Source organism: Aureobasidium subglaciale (genome assembly GCF_000721755.1).
Source record: "Aureobasidium subglaciale EXF-2481 unplaced genomic scaffold scaffold_22, whole genome shotgun sequence".
Lineage (NCBI taxonomy): Eukaryota > Fungi > Ascomycota > Dothideomycetes > Dothideales > Saccotheciaceae > Aureobasidium > Aureobasidium subglaciale.
Window position 1 is genome coordinate 250,739 of NW_013566973.1, and position 20,304 is coordinate 271,042.

The window sequence follows — 20,304 nt, forward strand, 5'->3', positions numbered from 1 at the left end:
TGGCTGGAGATGGCGGAGATAAGACAAGCAGTCCTTGGCACTTTCGACATGTCGAAGGAAGCAACCAAGTCGGTCGCGAAAGTTATCAAATACCAACACAATTATTACAAAATGGCAGACAAGCTCCGTACCACACAGCAGCTCGAGGCGCTCCAGAACAAATTCGTCGGAACCGGACACGCCGACACCACTAGATTTGAGTGGACATCCAACATTCAGCGCGACAGTCTGGCCTCGTATGTCGGCCACCCGCCTCTACTCTCATACATGACTCTGGCCATGGGCGAGGGCACTCGTGAAGAGATGCGCGTCAAGCTCATCGAGAAGATGGTCAGGCCCGTCGGTCCTCCTCCAGAGGCTAGTATCCGAAGAGCTCGTTTTCGCTTTCTTCGGCGACTGACTTTATGCCAGACAAGAGATCAGGAGTGATCTGCCACCACATCCTTGAACAAGCGCGTTCGACATCACACACACCACACTGCCGGCTGTCTTTCGTCAGCATCCAGCGCCGCTTCCATAGCGTTATCACGACTGCCACGACACGCACTGATCGCTTTTTCGGACACAACAGACGGCTCGTTCATATTGCAAGAGGCAATAGCCTGACCTCTGCGCAGAAGCCAAGAGGTCGACAGAGAAGCAAGGTCACAACAGAAAGAATCAAATGGCATCGAGCCGTAGTCTTGTCCCTTCTGTAGGCTTTCTTTATGCACAGATCAAATGAAGAAGATCAACCTCCCAAAACGCCTGGCCATGCTCGTAGTGTAACCCGTCCTGATGCTCCTATGTCCCGATTCTATCCGACGGTGGGAAAGAAGGCATGCGACTAATCGCTGTCACTGGCACTACCAGCACCAGCGTCGTCATCATCCTCTTGTACGACATCATCACCAGCCAGCATAGTAAACTCTGCCTTTTGTAAGATACTCCTGACCTCGGTGTTGCGCGGGTCTGTGAGGTCGATAGGGCGCAGCTTGGCCTTGTTGCGTATCCTGCATGTCCTCGTCAGTCTTATAGTCCACTTCAAACGACACTTGTACCACACACCTAGGATCGCAACCAGCGTCAATCAAAATTTCCACAATAGCCTGACCCTCTTCCCACTCCTCCTTGCTCAAACTGTTGACATATCTGACAGCCTTGTGCAAACACGTATCTCCCTCTCTTCTCTCTACACCGTCAATCTCCACACCCTCCTGATCCAGCAGCATGTCCAGAACCTCGTAGGAGCCATACTGTGCGCCAATGTGCAGAGCTCCACTGCCCAAAGCGTCAGTTGCAGTGTTGAGGAAGTTTGCCGTCTCCTCGGTAGACTTGAAGTCGGACAGGACTGTGGAGAGAAGATCGGTGTTGTTGCGTCGACATGCTTCGAGTAGGAGTTCGCGGGATGAGGCACCCTGGGACTAATGTGTTAGCGGTTGCTTGCTGCTGACTAGTTGGTGTTGATTACTTCGTCTGCCATGATGTGTGTGATGTGCGCGGAACTGTCGGCACTATTACGGAATAGGGCGGATAGTTGGCTACAAGGAAGCCGGAGAGCAGTGAGCGTCGAATGAGATAGTTGAGATTGTAGCGTAAAAGTAGTTGGCAGCTCCTTTATTGGTCTGGTTGCTGTTCGGGGACGCTGCACGGACCTTCTGTTCACCGAGGCTCCAGAATCTGACATCCAACCTACCCTTTGTTCGTGCTGTAGCAAAAGCCATACAATTCTCAAGTAATCTTACAGATGCTCCAGGGAGTCCACTCGCGGATAGAGACAGCCGATGATTCAGTCGAGTGTAGCCTGTTCCAGGTACTGTCGTCAGTCAGCGACCTGGATGCTTTCGTCGACGATGTCAGGAATCTAGCCAGTGTCGTACTCAATGCCGAAGCTGCTGAATTGGGTGACTGTGCTCTTGTAGAAGTACTTGAATTCGGGGGCGGTGGTGTATTCATACTTGATGATGTCTTCTTCGCCGCCAAGAAGGACTTCGGCCTCGAATGCTCCAAGGTAGGTCGGATCGAACCTGACCATCATGGCGTCAACAGAACACTACACCACTAGAAAGGTTTATCTCTCTCATTTCATTATGCTCGATATCTCCAGATCGGGGCAAGAAGATGGAAAGCAAGGGACGAGCTCATGCATGCTTTAATCATACGCAAGGAGGCCTCGCCATGAACTATATAAGGCTGCTGCTCACCGCTGCATCTCTTTCCTTATCGAACTCTTGGACATCCTCTTAGAGGAACAGCAACAAAGTCTTCTCACTGCTCCCCAGACGCTGTGGACATCTTGCGTCGCCGAGACACACGTCGCGAACAAGGCGAACGTCGTAGAGACATATCAGCATCTATCCGAGCCCCTCTACAGGACCTTGAGTAATATCACAAGCTTGAGATAGGAGGACTGGCGAGAGAAGAAGATCAAGAAGAAGGTAATTGGACAGCGGGTGCTTGTAAATTGCTATTTGGTTTCACGACTCCCAGACTCATGAGCCCCTTGCTTGGACACAGCTTCTGTCATCGATACAATAGCAGGTATAAGAAGAATGGTTTTCAAGGTCAAACAAGTGGCCTATCAGGTGCAGCATTACGACATCTCTGGGTAGGGTAGGTGAGCCGAGCCAACACCCAGCATCACTTCTCCCAGCTTCTTCCAACCAATCACCGCCAAGCCAAATCTCTGGTATCATATTGAGCCCAATCAGCAATACTCCCATCGAACAGGCTCTCTGGCGCAATCGGACAAAGGTCGAGCTCGTGTTTCCTGTCCAGCGCCAGCACTCCTGTTCGATCTCCGCCTGAGGTCCCAGTAATCCTCACCCGCCACAAATTATGAAGAAAGGAATGCGAGTACTTTCTCTCCCCCCTAGCGTTCGGCAGCTGGGGGGTTTCTGTTTTGTCGATTTTGTGTAAAGAGATGGACGTGTTGTTTTTCTTTTGCGCGTGAGTAATGTGGTATAGATGATTTGGTTGTGGTGGTTTGAAAGGTCGTGACTGCCATCTCATCGATTAAGCTCACCTTACGCCGACCCAAACGTCGACGTTCAAGCTCTGAGCCAGCCAACCACATCTCACCTACGATCTTCTTAATTGCTTCTAGCCATCCATCCATCCATCCATCCATCCATCAGAGCATATAGATCCACATCCTCAGCCATACCTGTCTCCTGCAAGCCTGGCTGCGGCCAAAAACTCCTCATGATCAACGGCTGCACCAAACTCATTAGGAAGGATCCATCATCGGTCACTCAGACGCCATGGAGATTTGGTCAAGATCTTAACGACATCTATGGTTTGAACAATTCACTTTCGACAGCTTGATTCCAGAGGGTGATCAGGAGGAGTTTATGATTCATGTTTAAATGCTAGTTATGTGCTTGCAGTCCGCCCCTTGAATGAAGAGCAGCTGGCTGAGAAGGATGGATAGACAGTCATGAAGGTGTGTTAGCTGTGTGCACAAATAAACAATCTCAATTGAAAGCTCGATTGGAGCACAAAAGCTGGCGCCCTACGGCATAGGATATTGCGTCACATCCACACGTGAATATCCCAGTGCATGGGTTCACAGTTGATATCTGCAATGACAAGCACGCCTCTTCGATCACGATGGACAAAAGAACTTTGTTCGGATAGTCTACGATCAATTGAACATCTTTAGTGCTCTGATATATGCGTGATGCCATCTCGGGCACAGTTTTGACGATATACAAAAGGAGGAAAAAACAAGACAGGGTGATGACCTCAGCATTTCCACTTTTCCAGTTTCCGGAAAGTCACAATGAATCGACAATTCCTTCTCTCTGCACACCCCCCAAAATACGTCTCGCTCCCGTTCGTTGGATATCATGTGACCCTTTCCGTCGCGCTTCAGTCCAGAATGAGATGCATGAGTACACGACTAGCGCCCACGAAACGTAGATATGCCAACTTCTTGTCATGCAAGAACATGTCCGAGGTGTGAGAGATGCCGTAGACTTTGAGTAGAGCATTGGTCTGTTCAGCTGTGGAGTACATGTGTTAGCGTCAAGGGACAGAGAAGCAAGAAGGCCAGGACATACCATTCAGATTTCTGACATCTTGACCAGTGACAGGGACGTTGGCTTCTTCTTCAGCTTGTCCATCTTGAAGAGGAAGCATCTCAAGTCCATCTTCAAGAGTAGTTGCCTTGTGATTGACAGCACGTTTTTCTTGTCGGATACTGCAGAGTCTCGTCAGTAACCAATTCTTCCTTGAGATCGAAGCTGTAACCATACCGCGCGACTTCATCTTCCTCACCATCCTTGAACGTCCATTCAACAAAAGACGTCAACGCGTAACAGTCTCTCGATATACGTTCTGCAAAACCAAGGACACCCAAAGCAACACTGTCAAGCTCCTTTCTCTGTCCAAAAGCCAAGGCGTCGAGATCTCTCAGGGTATTAGGACCATCTAAGTGACCGATGACACTTGTGGCACCAATGCGGCTCAAGTCATCAGGATACTCTAATAACGTTCGAGTTGTCGTCATGTCGAGATTCCGCATCACAGCCTGGGGAGCGACTGCATATCTCATCCGTTGAGGTGCGCTCGTAGGACCCATATTCTGAACCAGTTGGTAGGGAGGAAACACGGGTATGTTGCTTCTCGGAATCGACTCGCTGGATAGCGAAGGATAAGGTGCATGTCTCTGTATTTGCCTCTTCTGCAGTCCATGCTTCTTGAGCCATTTCTTACTGTTGCTGCCACGTGCTTTTCCAGTAGCCATTTGATCGCCCAAGGGTGTGCCGCCACGGTGGAATACCATGGCGGGTGGTGGCTGCACGCATTCTGACGTCATGTCTTCGGGGGGTACAGAGACACTACGACGGTGTCCGAGCATTTGATGGCGCATGGGTTCGAAAGATTGAAAAGGTTGCTCTTGATCGGGAAAGAAGCTTTGGTTGGAATGAGGGCTGAAGATGTTGTAGTCGAAGGGGAAGAGAGCTGGATCGTTGTTAAGGACAGGAGGAGCGTTTTGAGGTGAGCTCAGGAGACGTGGGTCGACATTATTGGAGCTGTTGTCACAGGGCGGTTTTTCTGGAAAGTCGGTGTAGTGTGTGAGGGAGTAATTGTCCATGTCGTTTGTGTAGAAGGAGTCGTCCATTGGTGCAGACATTGTTGTCGACGTGATAGATGGAAAACTACAGTTGGGATTTACAGCAGTTGAACATCCATTTATTATGATCCCCAACAGCTTTTTCGTAGCAGCGCTCCATGTTCGCGTTCTTTGTTCTTCTTACCGCCAGGTATGGTTGAGACACGGCAGTCGCATGGTAAGCCCGCGGTTGGCTGGGTGTTCAGACATGCAGCTGAGACTCGGAAGGCTGCACTGCTGGACCCGGAACATGTTTCTGAGCAAGAGCCTAGACTGTGCGAAATTGATGCCCAACATGCAAAGAGCGGTCATCGCAATATACTCTTGCAAACGGAATATCTGTGAGAAGAATGTAGCGATATTGTATATGTCAAGTCCAAGACAGACTGGATGACTTTGTTTTCGTATGTTGTACTATCGTCATCGCAAAAGGGTATCATCACGAGGAATACGAAACCTCCAGACCGACCGAGCCAATTATATTGTCCTTTCTCTTGAAGTTGAGATCGGCACCTATACTGACCAGCAGATCTTTGATGCGACCTTCCCAGAGCAGACCAATTTTTCCATGCTGGTTGACCCTCGCTTTGAAAACACTGTCAACTTCTTGAAAGTTGTTTTGCTGCAGGATGTCTTTTGTCAACTTGTTCTCCAAGAACCTCTCTTGAGGTGCAGACGGCGCTTTGGCTTCAACAGGCAGAGTGTCCCCTGTTTCGAGCGGCTTTCTGCGCCATAGCTCAAGGCCAAGTTGGACATCAGATTCGTAGCTGTAGATGTTGAAGTCGAAGCGGGAACTCAAAGCAACATCAGGGCCAGCTTTCACAGCATAACTTGAAGAGATGTTGCCCATAAGCGGGTTCGTGGTCAGAGCCATGGTATATGGAAAACCTGCATGTGACGGCAGAGTTGTGAAGCGAATAGCAGTAGACACACCGCCAGACTTGTTGAGCGGAGAGAAGTACAGCTCGGCGCCAGCGCTCAGACGGCCGAATTGAGGATCGATTGGTATGCCGTTGCCTCTGGGACTTATGACCCGAGGGATTGTGCGAGGATCGAGACCGAAGTTGTACAGACCGCGAATACCCATCAAGCAGCTGTCGGTTGAGAAGAGGTACTCTGTCGAGTATTTGGCATGGTCATTCTGCAGCTGGGCCAAAACAGAGCCACCATTGGGCAGAGCCGAGTCGGAGACACACGATAGGCGAAGCAGGCGCGAAGGTGATATGCGACGCAGATACAAGGCCTCAAGTGTTGATGTGGGCAGGTACAGGCGACCGTACAGCAGAGTGTCCTTCTTGTCTATCCTCCTTCCAGCCTGCCAGATCTCCCACAAGAACTTCTCGTCGGGGCGTCGCAGCTCTGGAAGATGTCTGTATCCCCTCACCAGATTGCGCAAGTCTATGATACTGCTCTGCGAAGGAATGCGCACGGGCAGGGACGAGTATAGGAAGGAAATGGAGCCGTCTACAAAGCCTCTATTGGAGAGAGTGTACGATGTCGCAAAGCTGGGTGCTGAAAGTGACGAGATGCGAAGACGAAGACCGTGAGGGGTTTGGAAGTCAAGCAGGGCTTGAACAATGGTCAGCGCGACGATAGAGGAAAGACACGAATGGGCGATGATGCCTACCATTGGCCGTAGCCGTCAAGGTGCTATACGAATTGTCATGATCCCACAGCGACGCCGAGTAAAAGGCATTTTGGACATAGTCCATGAACTCGATCATCTCATCTATATCATGACTACGCGACAGGAAGAGTGATCGATCAGGGGATTATACTTGTTGGTGGAGAGATGGATGCCGTCAAACACATGCACAATCGTGTCGGCAGTCGGAGCTTTGATGCGCTGCTTCCCCGCAAAAAGAGATGGTCCTCCATCCAATTTTTTTTGTACCATTCGCCAGCGAGTACAGATTCCCGTCGCAAAATAATCATCCTCATCGAAACACCCCAAAACCGCTCAACATGCCCAAGTCAAAGAGATCCAAGGTCGTGCACATGACCCAAGTCCAGAAGAAGGACAAGGAACTCCGCACAAAGCTCTTCGACAATGTCCGCGAGGCCGCCGACAAGTTCTCCCACATCTACGTCTTTGGCGTCGAGAACATGCGCAACACCTACCTCAAGGACGTCCGCACCCACTTCTCAGACTCGCGCATCTTCTTCGGCAAGACAAAGGTCATGGCAAAGGCCCTGGGCATGACCGACGCCGAGGAATACCAACCCGGCCTCTCAAAGTTGACCCCCTACATCGATGGCTCCGTTGGCCTTCTCCTCTCCGACCGCGAACCCACAGAAGTCCTCGAGTACTTTGAGAACTACTCCGAGATCGACTACGCCCGCGCCGGTGTCAAGGCCACCAGAGACTTCACCATCCCCGCCGGTGTCGTCTACTCGCGCGGTGGTGATATCCCCGTCGAAGAGGATGTCGCCATGCCTCACAGTCTGGAGGTCACCGTCAGGAAATGGGGCATGCCTACCAAGCTCGACAAGGGCAAGGTCATGCTCGACGGCGACTACGAACTCTGCAAGGAGGGCCGCACCCTCAACAGCCACCAGACTGCTCTGTTGAAGCTCTTTGGTGTCGCCATGGCCGAGTTCAGAATCCAAGTCAAGGCTTACTGGAGCCAGGCTTCGGCTGAAGTCACCCCTGTCGAGGCCACCGAGGCCATGGAAGAGTAAATATGGACCCTGAAAGCAGTAGAAAGGAATCAAAAGCAAATGAAGGGAAGGGGAACCAAGAGACACACAAGCCGGCAAATGGGTTATGGCTGGTGAGCTTGCATGAGCGAGGCGCTCTGGCGTTTAATATGGTCGGGTGTTTTTCATCTTTTTCTGTACTGGCATCTACTTTGGAACAAGTGGCCCAAAATTCATTAGTTGTTGTTGAGATCAGAAAAGTTTGGTCTTAGCATGTGAGAGACATTGATATCATGATGAAAAGAAGTTTTCGAATTATGAGATTTTGCACAAGAGCATATGCTGTCAACTGTGATCAAGCCTAGCACAGGGAATCTGTTTCAATTGTGGTACTTTCTGTTGCTAAGATGTGATGCAAGACGTAAAGGTTAGGAACGGCTGGAAGGCTAGTTTGACAGTATCTTGCAGACTGATGTCGTCGATGCATATGAGCCCATCCCTCAAATTCTGAGGCAGGGCAAAGTCGAAAAACACATGTTCAGAAAGGTAACCAGGAGCATCGAGTTTGATCATAAAGCCATGTCTTTTTGATTCCCTCATGTATGTTCGCGACACAACGTAGCCTCGAAGACGTTTTTCATTGCAAGTTTTTTTTGTTGTGATGAAAAAGTGTTCGCCTATTGACCACCCCCAGAAGCCAGATCTTTTATCGTCCGAGGGCCGTTCCGTAGAGTAAGCATGATCAAGTGCTACTAAAGTTTCCCCTTTCTCTGCGCCGGTTCTGCTTGAAAGAAAAGTCGAATTAACCACTAACAACCGAAGAAATCGCTTATGCCTCGGTGGTGATCTTGGCCTTGGCGTTGGTGACCTTGACACCGAGCTGCTTGGCGCGGGCGACAATGTCGATGCGCTTGCGGGCAGAGACGGCGTGAGAGATCCTGTAGTGTGCTTGTTAGAAACTGTATGTCTGGCTGCGGAGAGCGAGGCTCGATTGCTCTTGCTCTTGCCCGGTGGGATGAGGATGGCGTACTCAGCGGCGTAGGTGCGGTTGTGCATGAGGAGAAGGTCGAGCTCGCGGACGTTGTTGACGAGGAAAGCCTTGTGGCCGGAGGGCATCATGTGGCGGGTCTTCTTGTTGGAACCGTAACCGATCTTGGGCATGACGGCCTGTCCCTTGAAGCGACGGCGCATGGCATTATCGATACCCTTGGGCTTTCTCCAGCTGGGGTCAACACGCATGAAGCGGTCCGACTGGTGGCGGATGAAGCGCGCAGTGCCTGCAATTCCATCACTGTCAGCGACGGGTTCCCTGTTTCTTCTGCTCCTTCGTCGTATCTATCATGGCGGCACTCGCTGGGTCTGGGATGTGTGCGGTCGGTGTTCCTTGGACGGGCGGGCGGACGTACGCTTCTTGACGATAGGGACATGCTTCTTTGCGGCGGGCATCTTTACGAGGAATCGATGTTAGTGATGTTGTTTCAGCGGAAGAGCGAGCGAGTGGTATATCGTACTGTGTCGGTTTGGGCGAGTTGTCGTTGGTCGCTGGTCGAGTCGTCGGTCAATCTCGAAGTGTGCGAATTTTCCACATCGCACTTTCCTCGCTTAGCGTTGTGGCATGCCCCACTTATTTCCACTTTCGGCAAAATCCCTTCTCCCATCGCTTCACTTCTGAAATGCTCGACCTCTGGATATTGAGCATCGTGAACAATGCTGTCTAGTGGCATCAATAGTCGTGCAAGGTGAATGAATTACTGGGTCAACGGCCATCGATGTTCGGCAAACAGAATGTGGTGAGCAGTAGCTTAAACGACTTGGATATGTTACTCCATGCATCCGACCTGTTTACTAAGTGCTTCTTGTAGCAGACATATGTTGGACAGCGAGCACAACCAAGGAAATATGGATGCAACTGCGCCAAATGTCATGATCATTACTACGCTATTTGAGGACTGAAAGAATAATTGATTGAGGCTATGTGGTCCTGTCTTCCACGGCCGTACGCCTTGCACCAGAACGCCTCGCTGTGAAAAACATCTCCTCTCCCGACCAATGCTGTATATCATGTCGCAGCGACTGCCTGTAGTGTTGATGAGAACCCTGATGACCTACGACGGCCCTTGTTACCAGCCGTCCGCATCTTATGGGGCGTCGACGGCCTTCTAACAGTCGGTGGTATTGACGGTTCTGGTTCTGCCTCAACCTCTGGTAGTGTTTGAACACGCTCTTGTGAAACGGCGCTCTCATCCTCGACTCTCGTCTGAGTTTGTCCAATCTGTTGTTCAATCCGAATCTCTGGCGGCGCGGCAGTCACGAACTCCTCCTGATGCACCTTTTGCGTATTGTGAGGCACGAGGTCAAGTGCAGCAGTGTCCACACGTTCGTAGAACAGCATGAACACACCGCCTTGTCCTAGAACATGATCTTCGCTAACTGCAGACACATCATCATCGCTGAGTCGCCACCACTTCCTGGGTGTATGTTTGGAAAGAGTGTCGTCTTCAGCGTTTTGAATATGTTCCGGATGTTCGCGATAACAAATATAGTGACCGTTCTCATGGCGGCCGTAGTGAGTGACAGCAGCCCGGAGGATGTATTGTGACCTCGGATCATGACCAGAGCATCCAATCATTGACTTTGAAGGATTCATGCGCCACTCTTCTTGGTCTCCGGCATTCTTTGTAGTGCCCAAACACCAGGGACCTAGATTGAGAACTTTGGGATATGTGACCTCGGCAAGGTTCTTGCTTTGAGCACCTGTATACTCGTCGAATACACTTCGGTTTACGTGTATGACCAGACATTGAGGCGCTCTAGCAACCACAGCCTGACGAGTCTTGGTGCTCGATACCCGCGACTTTTTGGGAATCTGGCACTTCTTGTTCAGAGTATCGTCTGAGACATCCCCCTGTACAATGGCCTGCTCGACCGCTTGTAATCTTTGGACAATCATAGCACGAAGTTCCGGCGGCAGAGATGCAGAAGAAGGTACGGAATGGTCCGACGAACCCGTGGAATCTGTAGTCATCTGTTGTAGCTGTGACTTGGTACGCAGCAGTGTACATCTTGCGCATTCCACGCCAGTGATTTCTTCCAGGCTGGTGTACTCGTTCAGACAATCCTCAATCCTGTAACTGTAATTTTTGCCGAGTGGTACAGTGACGCAGTTGAAAGGAATCATAGAGAGGCCTTCGGAGAAGCCGCAACTGGTGCACGCAACTCGTTGCGCAAGGAAGCCGTCAAGGGGATTACGACCTGGTGTAGCCTTAATCTGGTCTTCCGAGTCAGATGCCTTCACGGTGTCTAGTGAGTCGACTTCTTGAAGCCCTGCTGTGGCTGGTGAGGACTTGAGAGCCTTCATCGTCTCTTTCTCCACATCGTCCATGACCTTTGAAAAGTACTCTTGAGCATCCTGTTGCTGCCAACTGCTCATAGATTTGAGCTTGGCCGGCGTCCAGATGCGGCAACCGTTGTTTGAGGAGTCGTTGAGCTTTGCCATGAGCTCACGCAACGAGCCGACGGTCGTCGAAGTATCCTCAGCGTTGATCATGTCGGAGCGATCCAGGTATGTCGTGAGAGACTGAAATGCGGACAAGCCTTGCAGAACACTGTTCTGGTAGCAAGAGTTGTCCCAGTTCCCGAGACCCGGTGGTGCGTCGGACGCAGAGGTGAGACCACCAAGCCAACTAGCTCTCCTCAGGGAGTTTGCGCCAGAGAGTATGCCGGTCGAGCCAGAACCAAGACCAAAGAGCCTCCTCATTGCTTCGCTTTTGAAAGTGTAGTTATCGTCAATGTCCGGGGATGCAGTCGAATCTTCGTAGAGAGAGGGATTTCTTCGTTTGTCGATGGCAAGGACAAGAGCGGTAGGTGTGAGCAGGACTAAGGCATTCCAGACAAGGTCCGCGAGTATTGATGGTAAGGCAAAGGTGTATGCGCAGTAGAGTATAGCTATGCCAGCAGCGACCCAGGCACCTTTGGAAGAAGCAAAAAGACGATCGAATGTCGAGGCAGAGTCGTTGTGCGGGTGGGCGTGTGAATATCTATACGAGGCACTCATGATGCGCCAGGGTCGCGTCGCAGATTGGTAGGCGAAGAGAGACAGAGGCAAACAAAGTCAACCATCGATGGCCGTCTCAGCGAGAAACAGGACGGCGAGATGGAAGGATTCAGTCGGAGTCGATTTAAGTCAGCAAAGGCTTTGTGTTTGGCATGCGACGAGCATCAGGGTCCAGCCTCCAGCGGTCCCCCATCCTGACCATTGTGACGTTGCCGGAGTTAATAGTCCGGCGTTAAGCGGCCATCTTTTTATTTTCCTCTCTTTGCGTTCTGCTACCAAGCGACCAAAACATAGCAATTTCACATAAGATGGCAAAGGCAACAAAAGCGAAGGCTCGTCGTAAGTAGTCTCGACATAACACGTAAGACTTCAAGATTTAACAAAATGATAGCCGTGTCGACTCGCTCCCGCGCTGCACGCCGTGAGGCTTCACCCTCGATCAACCTTGACAAGTCCATTACCTCAGAGAAGACCACCAAAGAACCCGCCGAATACCACTCCGGCGCACACGATGCAGGCGTCTCAAAGAAGAAGAGATCAAAGCCCTTGACCCGTGCTCAGCGCGTGCGCAAGGAAAAGGGTCTGGAGCGTGGTGAAGCAAACCTGGACGTTCTGCACACAAAGAAGGCAAAGAGTTTCGTTAGAGCCAGGAGAATCGATGACCGTAGAGTAAGAACCAGTTGTTTGTCGAGGCTGAGCGACCGCTTTCTAACTGTACACAGGTGGACTGGGCTACCATGAACGAAAAGGCCAACCGCTTCGTACAGCCAAAGGTCGCAAAGGGGTCAAAGGCTGTGGACAAGGACGCCAACTCAAGCGACGAAGAGCACCCCGGCAGACCGTCCGTCTTCGCCATGCCTGGTGATGAATGGCAAGATGAGGAGGACGAGGAGGACGACGATGATGGAGCAGACCAGTCTATGGAGGTACCGAACACGGCCGACCCAGTCAACAATGTTGCCAACGACGACGACGATGAGATCCTCTAAAGGGCTCGATTCCATCGACTGAGTCTTCACCAAGCCGATATTCGGGCCCAGTCAACACAATGGGCCCCATTAAAGCAGCCACATCCAGCCAGTCTCGAGGAGCTCAAGCCTTCATTCTGGGCGAAGGGACACTGTCTTAATGTTGCACTCTGAGTGACCAAGTACGCCAGTATACTTGGCGATATGCCACAGCAGAAGCCCGGCGATCTTCAGGTGTGCTCAGACAGCGTGGTGGTGCCGTACCGACAGCTGTGCTACTGATCAGGTACCCATCACAAGTGACTCGAACACGATGATGCGAGCACGAGTTTAAGCTACTGTATTCTCGTATGATGTATCGAGAGCTGTTGCAGCAAGACCATCGTATGGTTAGGCACATAGAGTCTGCTTCAATGCAAAAGCAGGATACAGTTGGGTCAAGACGTTTACATTGTTGTTCACAGTCAGTAAAGCACACAGCGATCTCCAAGCAGTGACTGCCGAACATGAAGCAAGCCCCAGCCGCCATCCGGGTACTCGGGACGCACGCTCTGACCATGCACGACGTAATCCGCGTGGCTTCCCCTCGCAATCTCTATTATTATTTTGGTTTCGTCCGTTGGTGACTCTTGATCCGCTTACACTCTGGCGACAGAAGTATGCAAATCTATAGACCTAATACATATTGAGCAGAGCCATTCGCTTGAGCTATGCCAAGATCTGACATGACTTCCACATCGCAGTCGCCGTCTTCGCCGACGCGACCGACCACAGACGCGCCTTCATCGCATACAGCTACGCAAAGTTCAAATGCCAACTCGGAAAAGTCCGCCGACAATCCCGCCAATGGAGGACAAGAGGAGGTTCAGGCGGCAAAGAAGCCCAGTTTGAAAGAGAGGGCCGAGAAATTATGGGCAAAAACACAACTGGATCCTACAACCATGAAGATTATGGCCAAGTGAGTGCCGCGATAAAGAGAAAGAGGCGACAGAAGCCTGACAGTCTTGCAGGGGTGCTCTTGCACCAACAATCAGTCTGGCTGCATACCAGGCTACCAATTTCGCAGAGACATACACTACCTTAGGTTACCTCGTTGGAGTCGTCTCAATCTTGAGTTTCCCAATCATGCCCAGATCGAAGTTCTTTCAAACCTGGTTTCTAAATATGTTATCCGCATGCTTCGCTGCATGCATTGCTCTACTAGCGATATATTGTGCCGTCCAGGCTAGACTCCACACTGAGACCAGAGTACGGACTGGGGGTCCCGGCACGAGCGGAACTCCTGCTCCAGGTGCAGCTACTTCCACCTACAACTCGTCAGCAGCTGCGGTCAGTGGTGTCTGGCTGTTCTTTGAAATCTGGATTATCAATACCATGCGAGCGAGGAACCCCCAACTCATGATCCCGGGCATCATTGCCACCATCTTCGCAAACGTAAGTATGGTCTATGCACCTCAGTTCAACTCGATGACTGCCGGAATTTCCTTCGTCAAAAGACTTCTCGAATCCTTCTTCACAGGTTTCGCAATAGGAGGAGCTGTATCTCTAGTCATTTTCCCAATGACCATGCGAGGTGTCGTCTTCAAGGAGTTTACTGGATACATCATGCTCTTGCGCAAGATGACCAAGGCCAACCTTACATATCTTCAAAGTCTCGAGGAAACAGACATGTTTTTTGGAAGAAGCGACACCAACATTCCAGAAAAGCCAAAGCGCACTACAGAAGCTCAAGCCATTAAGGATACGCTTGCAGGACTTGCCGCTTTGCACGGAAAACTTTCTGTCGATCTGACCTTTGCCAAAAGAGAGGTGGCTGTAGGACGACTTGGCCCAGATGATCTGCAAGAGATATTCAAACGATTACGGGGATTGATGCTCCCCATTATCGGTCTCAGTAGTGTTATCGATGTGTTTGAGAGAATCGCTGAAGACAGAAATTGGAATCATCCTGCCCCAGCAAAACCGATAGAGGAGCTTGATGATCCTAACGAGAGGAGTCGAATGGAGGCCGTCGCAGATTGGCATGCCATTTTCAGAACGATGCGAGAACCTTTTGCTCGAATCGTCGGAGATATCGACGAGGGCTTTGAGCACGTACTAATTACCCTGCAGCTAATCAAGCCGCCAAAAAGAGAAATCGATACTGAGTCTGAAGGCGATCGTCCTCATCCTGGTGATAAAGAGTTCCAAGGGTACCACTTCAAACGAGTAGACGATTATCACAGCCAGAAGCGTAATTTATTGAGACGATGGTGCGAACTCAGAGGCTTCTCACTACCCGACGACTTCTTCGAAAACGCACAGACAGCTGAATTCACTGCTCCGGAATGGTACCACAACGTTAAGAACAATGACGAGCGCCAGAAATACAGAGCCAGACTCTTCATTGTCCTATACGTCGACTACTTGCTGGACTCGATAGCCATGACGGTCCATGATTTCGTCAAGTATGCAGATGCCAAGGTCGAAAGCGGAAAATTGGGCCGCAAAAGACTTATTGTCCCTGGTGTCAAGCGCCTGCGAAAGTGGGTCAAGTCGGCCTACAGCCGAAAGCAGGATGCATACACTGACGAGCAGCACGGCATGAACGAGGATGGCAATCGATCTTCCAACGTGTATCTCGGCGATGCTTATAGCAAGCGCAGGGATCCTGAGCACTTGCCTCCAAGCAATGCGTGGGAGAGATTCGGAGACCGGATCCGTGGCGTTGCTCATTTTCTTCGCTCGCCCGCATCGTCGTTCGGTTTCCGAGCTGCTTGTGCTACTATGTGTCTTGCCATTGTCGCATATCTGCACGACACACAGACCTTCTACGTCAGACAACGCTTGTTCTGGGCACAAATCATGGTTGGCATGAGTATGTCGCCTTCTGCCGGGCAGAGCTTGTTTAGTTTCGTGCTCCGTCTGGTTGGCACTTTTGCTGCGATGGTAACGAGTTTCATCATTTGGTACATTGTCGACGGACATACTGCAGGAGTCCTAGTCTTCTTCTGGTTCTTCGTAGCATGGGGCTTCTTCATCGTCTTGAAGTTCCCTCGCTTCGTACCCGTGGGCATGATCTACTCCGTCACCAATACCCTTATCATCGGCTACGAATTGCAAGTAAGGAAGATCGGTGTAGCTGCTTCAGAGAGCAACGGTCAAGCATACTATCCCATCTACGAGCTGGCGCCTTATCGACTGGCCACTGTCGCTGCCGGTATCTTCGTAGCTTGGGTGTGGACCGTCTTCCCCTACCCCATCTCAGAGCACTCAGAACTTCGCCGTAACCTCGGCTCATCGCTTTATCTTCTGGCAAACTACTACTCGGTCGTGGTTGAAACTGTCAAGATCCGCGTTAGAGGCGACGACTTCCAAGACTTGGACTCGTTCAATGACAAGGACCACCCCGCCAAGAAGCTGGAGAAGATCAGACAGACTGTCTTTTCCAAGTCTGTCTTGCTTCTGCAAGGACTACGTACACATTCGGGTTTCATCAAATACGATGTTCCGATCGGTGGTCGCTTCCCGCGTCAAAACTACGACAGAATTATCGCTCGTATTCAAGATATCCTGAACTTTGCCTCCCTTCTCAGCTACGCATCACAAACATTCTCCGACATGCGCAATGCAGATAAAGATGGCTCAGAGTCACAATGGCTCAACGACTTCCGCCGCCTCGTCACCGAAGCCGATATCACCAGCAAAGAATCTACAACCCTCCTCTCCCTCCTCTCGGCCTCTGTAGCCAGCGGTCAACCCCTCCCACCCTACCTACAACACCCCGAACCCTACCGTCTGAGCGCGAAACTCGAAAGTCTAGATGCGAGTATCCTATCCGTCCGTCACATGGCCGAGCCGGGTTTCGCAGCCTTTGCAGTCATGCAAATTTCGACCAAATTTATTGGCGATGATATCAAGGCGTTGCTGGCGGATATCAAGGAGTTGGTTGGCGAACTTGACTTCTCGTTCCACGTTGTTAGTACAAAGGATGCTTCGCCTAATGAGAGTCAGGATACGCTGATTAGGGATGATTCGAATGAGCGACGAAAGGCTGATTAGATTGATGAAGTACTTCTTTTTTTTAATGACACGAATTTCTTGCTCACTTGATCGATGTTTCGAGGTGTGTCGTCTTGCCTCGCTGTGCAGTGTAATCCTTTCTGGTGAATGTCCGATGGTTGCTATACATAACTGCAAACTGAAAGTATGATCGATAACAGCATCGACTATTGTGGCATATACACGTTTATATGGTTAGTGGTTCTTCGTCTCATACTTTGTTCGTACCGATCATCTGGGTACCCGGACTTCCTGTCTGACTTGGGCATGTTAGCCAATATCGGATACCGGACGTTTGACATCCTCGCTCTCCATTCATCATCGGCTTTGATCTCAGCCGATTCATTCGAAATTTCCAACTTCCTATTTCCAATGAGCTTGGCCGTCACATAGAGAAAAACAACTAGAACATCTCAGGGAACTGCTTTGTTCCTTCCTGCTCACCCAACCATCCAGCTCTATCGTTAGTATAGACCTCTGCCAATGGCTTGGCTGCCGTCAGAGCACCCTTATCATCCAGTGATCCAGCTCTCACGACAAGAGTGTCTTTTGACATCTCGCCCTCTCTCCACAAAGGACTTCCGCAGTCACCACAGAATACAGTGGTGACCTCTCTTCCAGTAGCAGCTTTTGCAGAATACTTCTTCGGCGTACCACTAATGTTGAAGCCCTCGACAGGAACAATGATGTTTGTTGTGTAGGCGGAGCCGGAGATCTTCTGGCAATCGGTGCAATGGCAAATTGCCTGGTCGCGTAGTTAAGTATCTGTGCTATGTTGATTCCTCCACGGGAGAGTATTTACCTTGTTCAATGGCTCCCCTTCATAGGTGAATGAGACTTTACCGCAGTAGCAGGATCCTTTGCCCATGATTATTTGTTGTCGTAGATTGATGGTACTAAGAACAGCGAGTGGGCTTGTGTCAAAAACTTGAAACTTGTTTAGATCGTGTTCGGAATAAAAGAGTGCCTGAAAGCATCATGATATCGCCTCAGATTCCACGGCTCATATAAGTTTCCATGTTTTTCGTGATTCCAAATATGTCAGCGGCTATGCGAAAGAGGGGTGGTTGATCAAACGGTCTAGACCGATAGATAGTAAAGCTTGACCATCACACGTGACTAGATATTAATGCGACAACCAACATCAATTGCTTTGGTCATAGTAGCACATATAGGAGGTGTGATGGAGAGGATACAATGGTCACTAACTCGGTTGCAAATGTTTCTGCAAAGCAGCATACTTCATACTTGTGTCAAGCGAACAGGCGAGGGAGCCTTGTGAAAGTACGGGCATTCTGATTGACAGACAGAGAATCCGAATTGTGCACCACAACAAGACTACATAGACCTTAGATAGTTTGACTCAGTCAGCATTCATACAGTTACTCTCCGCTGGTCAGATCTTAGCATGGGCGGCCTGCAGAGGATGATTTGCTAGAAAAGATGATGTGGTCAGGGTGGTCAGTACAGCACAGAACTTTGTGGTATTACATTTCATCAAGGTCATCGATGCTGTGTCAGCATCTTTGCACAGTGATTTAGTCCGCAGCCTGTATCGTCCATGACTTCGTCGCCCTATAGGAGCGATTTGACATGTATCCAAGATCAATGTTCCCATACGGTCGATTTTGACACATATAAGACCTCATTTAAGGGATGCTAGCTTCCAGTCTACTATCTTTCTATACAGACTCTAACAATCGTAGACGAGGCATCTGAGATGCATCGTAGAAGCCAAGGTTTCAATGTGTGTGAAAACGGGTTGCGGACTAAGGCTCGGAGGGACGGTCCGATCTGCTCGAGGAGTGCCCAACACGTCAGACAGTCCGGCTTTTTCAGACGACTACCAAACCACGACTAGCTTGATGTCTTGCAAAATCCTCAACTACTGTCACATCAGCAACCTGACGAGCTCCGGCCGTGGCGAGGAGTTCAAGGGCACATTCGAAGCCGAGGGTAGAGGCAGTATCAGGGCTGGTCTGCAGCATATGGAGTGGACGGGCGAGATTGAAGACGAGGTCGTCGCCGTTGACGCATGATGAGTAAACTCGTTACAATCGCGAAGGTGCGAACCAGATGAGGAAGGTGCCAACATACAGGAGGAAGTTACATCCCGCAGCTCTCGTAGACTGCTTCTCAGTCAGCACAAAAGGGCACATTACTTTTTCTGTCACTTAAAATGTCCACGAAGAGCGCCTTTACTACAGTCTCTCCTTCTATACAGCTCTGGACATAGAAAAACCGTGCATTGATTCAGTTCCTCTTGTTAGTCTATTTACCTCGGACATCCCATCAATAACCCGTGATTAGTTGCGACTTGTCCATCCATACTTAAGACCATCAAAAGTAATCATAGTGTGCTGGCCGCGGTATTCGGATGCAGGAGATAGAGAGGCAACTTTCTGTACGTCGAACGGTTTGATGAGGCAGTGGAAGTCACGCTCTCCCTCGCCTGCCTTGAAGCGTAATTCGCCACAGTAGTGTGTCTGGTTGGATTTGCAGTGACCAGGCGCACACATTAGCTCCGAGTAATCGTGCCCCTTTCGGTCATGAATTGTGATGGTGGTGATCGCGCTCAAGGACGACCAAATCGACCAGGTCATCAAAAGCTAGTACCGGCAATTGCTCCAATTCCAAAACGTCGTTGTCATTCAACAAAGTCCTGACCCAGCCATCATACATGTGATCAAGTGAATTGAGAAACTCCAGCTTCAGAGAATTTGTCGGCAGTCGCTGGGCAATGTCGTGACCGAACAGACTATTGTACTTGTCAAATGCAACTTGCAGCATCTTGGCAATGTCTTTTGGTGAACCCTCAAGTGTGATGATGGGCGACGAGAGATGTACATTGTAAAGCTCGAGCGTTCCTCGGTTCTCAGAGATGTGGTATCTTGATTTGAGGCCGAGATAGCTTTTGTGCGCGTTGAGCCCTCCGAATTCATGCATGTCAACATTTGCTGCCAGAGAACTGTGCATAACCTTCAACAAGCTTTCGTTACGGCAGCGCCATACTACAGTACACTTGACATCTTCGTTCCACTCAGTCGTGGTGACTTGCTTACCCTCCAGTGACTGTGGGTGTAGGGATTCGCCGTTGAGGATAGCATCAGTGCCAGCCATCACGGCGGCATGATGCAGCGCGTCACTCCATTGTTGCCAGTCTGCTTCACCTCACAGCTTTGGCAAAGCATCGTAGCAGTTCTCGTGAAAGCGACTGACTTGCTAGCAATTTCACCTCTGGATCAGATAGCGTGAGACGAGCAGTCATATCGATGGTCGACGCGAGACCGTGTTGAGTGGAGAACAAGAGCGCGTTTGGACGGTTCGCTATCGGATGTTGATGTGCCGAAAAGCGCGAGAGCTTCTCGTGTATGCCAAGCAATTGAGTCTCCCAAACACAAACTTGCTAGAATCGAGCCGAATAACACACGAATGAAAACACGAAGAGATGCGGCCGAAGTGGAGAGTGACTCTTGAGCAAGCCTTCAGTGGACGTTCTGAGT

The 20,304-nt window shown here is 50.3% G+C and overlaps 11 protein-coding genes across 11 annotated transcripts; 4 read left to right on the plus strand and 7 right to left on the minus strand.

Annotated features, from left to right (window-relative positions):
* Positions 1-111: 111 nt before the first annotated feature.
* AUEXF2481DRAFT_100718 (uncharacterized protein) lies at positions 112-484 on the plus strand (the record flags this gene model as incomplete). Its single annotated transcript, XM_013485447.1, has 1 exon — positions 112-484. One exon carries the CDS (start codon positions 112-114, stop codon positions 427-429), a length of 318 nt encoding a protein of 105 aa, XP_013340901.1. The 3' UTR covers positions 430-484.
* A 342-nt stretch (positions 485-826) lies between these two features.
* AUEXF2481DRAFT_7774 (uncharacterized protein) lies at positions 827-1,462 on the minus strand (the record flags this gene model as incomplete). Its single annotated transcript, XM_013485316.1, has 3 exons — positions 827-992; positions 1,048-1,397; positions 1,451-1,462. 3 exons carry the CDS (start codon positions 1,460-1,462, stop codon positions 827-829), a joined length of 528 nt encoding a protein of 175 aa, XP_013340770.1.
* A 2,146-nt stretch (positions 1,463-3,608) lies between these two features.
* Positions 3,609-5,328, minus strand: AUEXF2481DRAFT_430056 (uncharacterized protein). Its single transcript, XM_013485448.1, has 3 exons — positions 4,239-5,328; positions 4,044-4,183; positions 3,609-3,986 (listed from the first exon to the last, which is right to left on the minus strand). Exons 1-3 carry the CDS (start codon positions 5,117-5,119, stop codon positions 3,853-3,855), a joined length of 1,155 nt encoding a protein of 384 aa, XP_013340902.1. The 5' UTR covers positions 5,120-5,328; the 3' UTR covers positions 3,609-3,852.
* Positions 5,329-5,537: 209 nt separating this feature from the next.
* AUEXF2481DRAFT_68824 (uncharacterized protein) lies at positions 5,538-6,822 on the minus strand (the record flags this gene model as incomplete). Its single annotated transcript, XM_013485418.1, has 2 exons — positions 5,538-6,667; positions 6,726-6,822. 2 exons carry the CDS (start codon positions 6,820-6,822, stop codon positions 5,538-5,540), a joined length of 1,227 nt encoding a protein of 408 aa, XP_013340872.1.
* A 241-nt stretch (positions 6,823-7,063) lies between these two features.
* On the plus strand, positions 7,064-7,780 carry AUEXF2481DRAFT_68670 (uncharacterized protein; the record flags this gene model as incomplete). Its single annotated transcript, XM_013485403.1, has 1 exon — positions 7,064-7,780. One exon carries the CDS (start codon positions 7,064-7,066, stop codon positions 7,778-7,780), a length of 717 nt encoding a protein of 238 aa, XP_013340857.1.
* Positions 7,781-8,567: 787 nt separating this feature from the next.
* Positions 8,568-9,184, minus strand: AUEXF2481DRAFT_7779 (uncharacterized protein; the record flags this gene model as incomplete). The annotated part of the gene is made up of 3 exons (XM_013485317.1): positions 8,568-8,676; positions 8,769-9,015; positions 9,145-9,184. 3 exons carry the CDS (start codon positions 9,182-9,184, stop codon positions 8,568-8,570), a joined length of 396 nt encoding a protein of 131 aa, XP_013340771.1.
* Positions 9,185-9,533: 349 nt separating this feature from the next.
* AUEXF2481DRAFT_43169 (uncharacterized protein) lies at positions 9,534-11,931 on the minus strand. The gene has a single exon (XM_013485377.1). It carries the CDS (start codon positions 11,790-11,792, stop codon positions 9,798-9,800), a length of 1,995 nt encoding a protein of 664 aa, XP_013340831.1. The 5' UTR covers positions 11,793-11,931; the 3' UTR covers positions 9,534-9,797.
* A 169-nt stretch (positions 11,932-12,100) lies between these two features.
* Positions 12,101-12,781, plus strand: AUEXF2481DRAFT_7781 (uncharacterized protein; the record flags this gene model as incomplete). The annotated part of the gene is made up of 3 exons (XM_013485318.1): positions 12,101-12,131; positions 12,184-12,461; positions 12,515-12,781. The coding sequence occupies 3 exons, from the start codon at positions 12,101-12,103 to the stop codon at positions 12,779-12,781; spliced, it is 576 nt and encodes a 191-aa protein (XP_013340772.1).
* A 704-nt stretch (positions 12,782-13,485) lies between these two features.
* Positions 13,486-16,801, plus strand: AUEXF2481DRAFT_7782 (uncharacterized protein; the record flags this gene model as incomplete). Its single annotated transcript, XM_013485319.1, has 2 exons — positions 13,486-13,718; positions 13,771-16,801. 2 exons carry the CDS (start codon positions 13,486-13,488, stop codon positions 16,799-16,801), a joined length of 3,264 nt encoding a protein of 1,087 aa, XP_013340773.1.
* Positions 16,802-16,973: 172 nt separating this feature from the next.
* On the minus strand, positions 16,974-17,837 carry AUEXF2481DRAFT_43171 (uncharacterized protein). The gene is made up of 2 exons (XM_013485378.1): positions 17,604-17,837; positions 16,974-17,546 (listed from the first exon to the last, which is right to left on the minus strand). The coding sequence occupies exons 1-2, from the start codon at positions 17,667-17,669 to the stop codon at positions 17,205-17,207; spliced, it is 408 nt and encodes a 135-aa protein (XP_013340832.1). The 5' UTR covers positions 17,670-17,837; the 3' UTR covers positions 16,974-17,204.
* Positions 17,838-19,094: 1,257 nt separating this feature from the next.
* AUEXF2481DRAFT_430315 (uncharacterized protein) lies at positions 19,095-20,155 on the minus strand. The gene has a single exon (XM_013485449.1). The coding sequence runs from the start codon at positions 19,919-19,921 to the stop codon at positions 19,349-19,351; it is 573 nt and encodes a 190-aa protein (XP_013340903.1). The 5' UTR covers positions 19,922-20,155; the 3' UTR covers positions 19,095-19,348.
* Between the last annotated feature and the right edge of the window lie 149 nt (positions 20,156-20,304).

Excerpts from the sequence above, each read along its gene's own strand:
- AUEXF2481DRAFT_430056 (XM_013485448.1), bottom strand. The coding sequence starts at position 5,119 with ATGTCTGCACCAATGGACGACTCCTTCTACACAAACGACATGGACAAT. Across the intron at positions 4,184-4,238 it reads GAGGAAGATGAAGTCGCGCG|TATCCGACAAGAAAAACGTG; the intron begins GTATGGTTACAG and ends GAGACTCTGCAG. Across the intron at positions 3,987-4,043 it reads AGATGTCAGAAATCTGAATG|CTGAACAGACCAATGCTCTA; the intron begins GTATGTCCTGGC and ends TGTACTCCACAG.
- AUEXF2481DRAFT_43169 (XM_013485377.1), bottom strand. The coding sequence starts at position 11,792 with ATGAGTGCCTCGTATAGATATTCACACGCCCACCCGCACAACGACTCT.
- AUEXF2481DRAFT_43171 (XM_013485378.1), bottom strand. The coding sequence starts at position 17,669 with ATGGGCAAAGGATCCTGCTACTGCGGTAAAGTCTCATTCACCTATGAA. Across the intron at positions 17,547-17,603 it reads AAGGGGAGCCATTGAACAAG|GCAATTTGCCATTGCACCGA; the intron begins GTAAATACTCTC and ends CTACGCGACCAG.
- AUEXF2481DRAFT_430315 (XM_013485449.1), bottom strand. The coding sequence starts at position 19,921 with ATGGCTGGCACTGATGCTATCCTCAACGGCGAATCCCTACACCCACAG.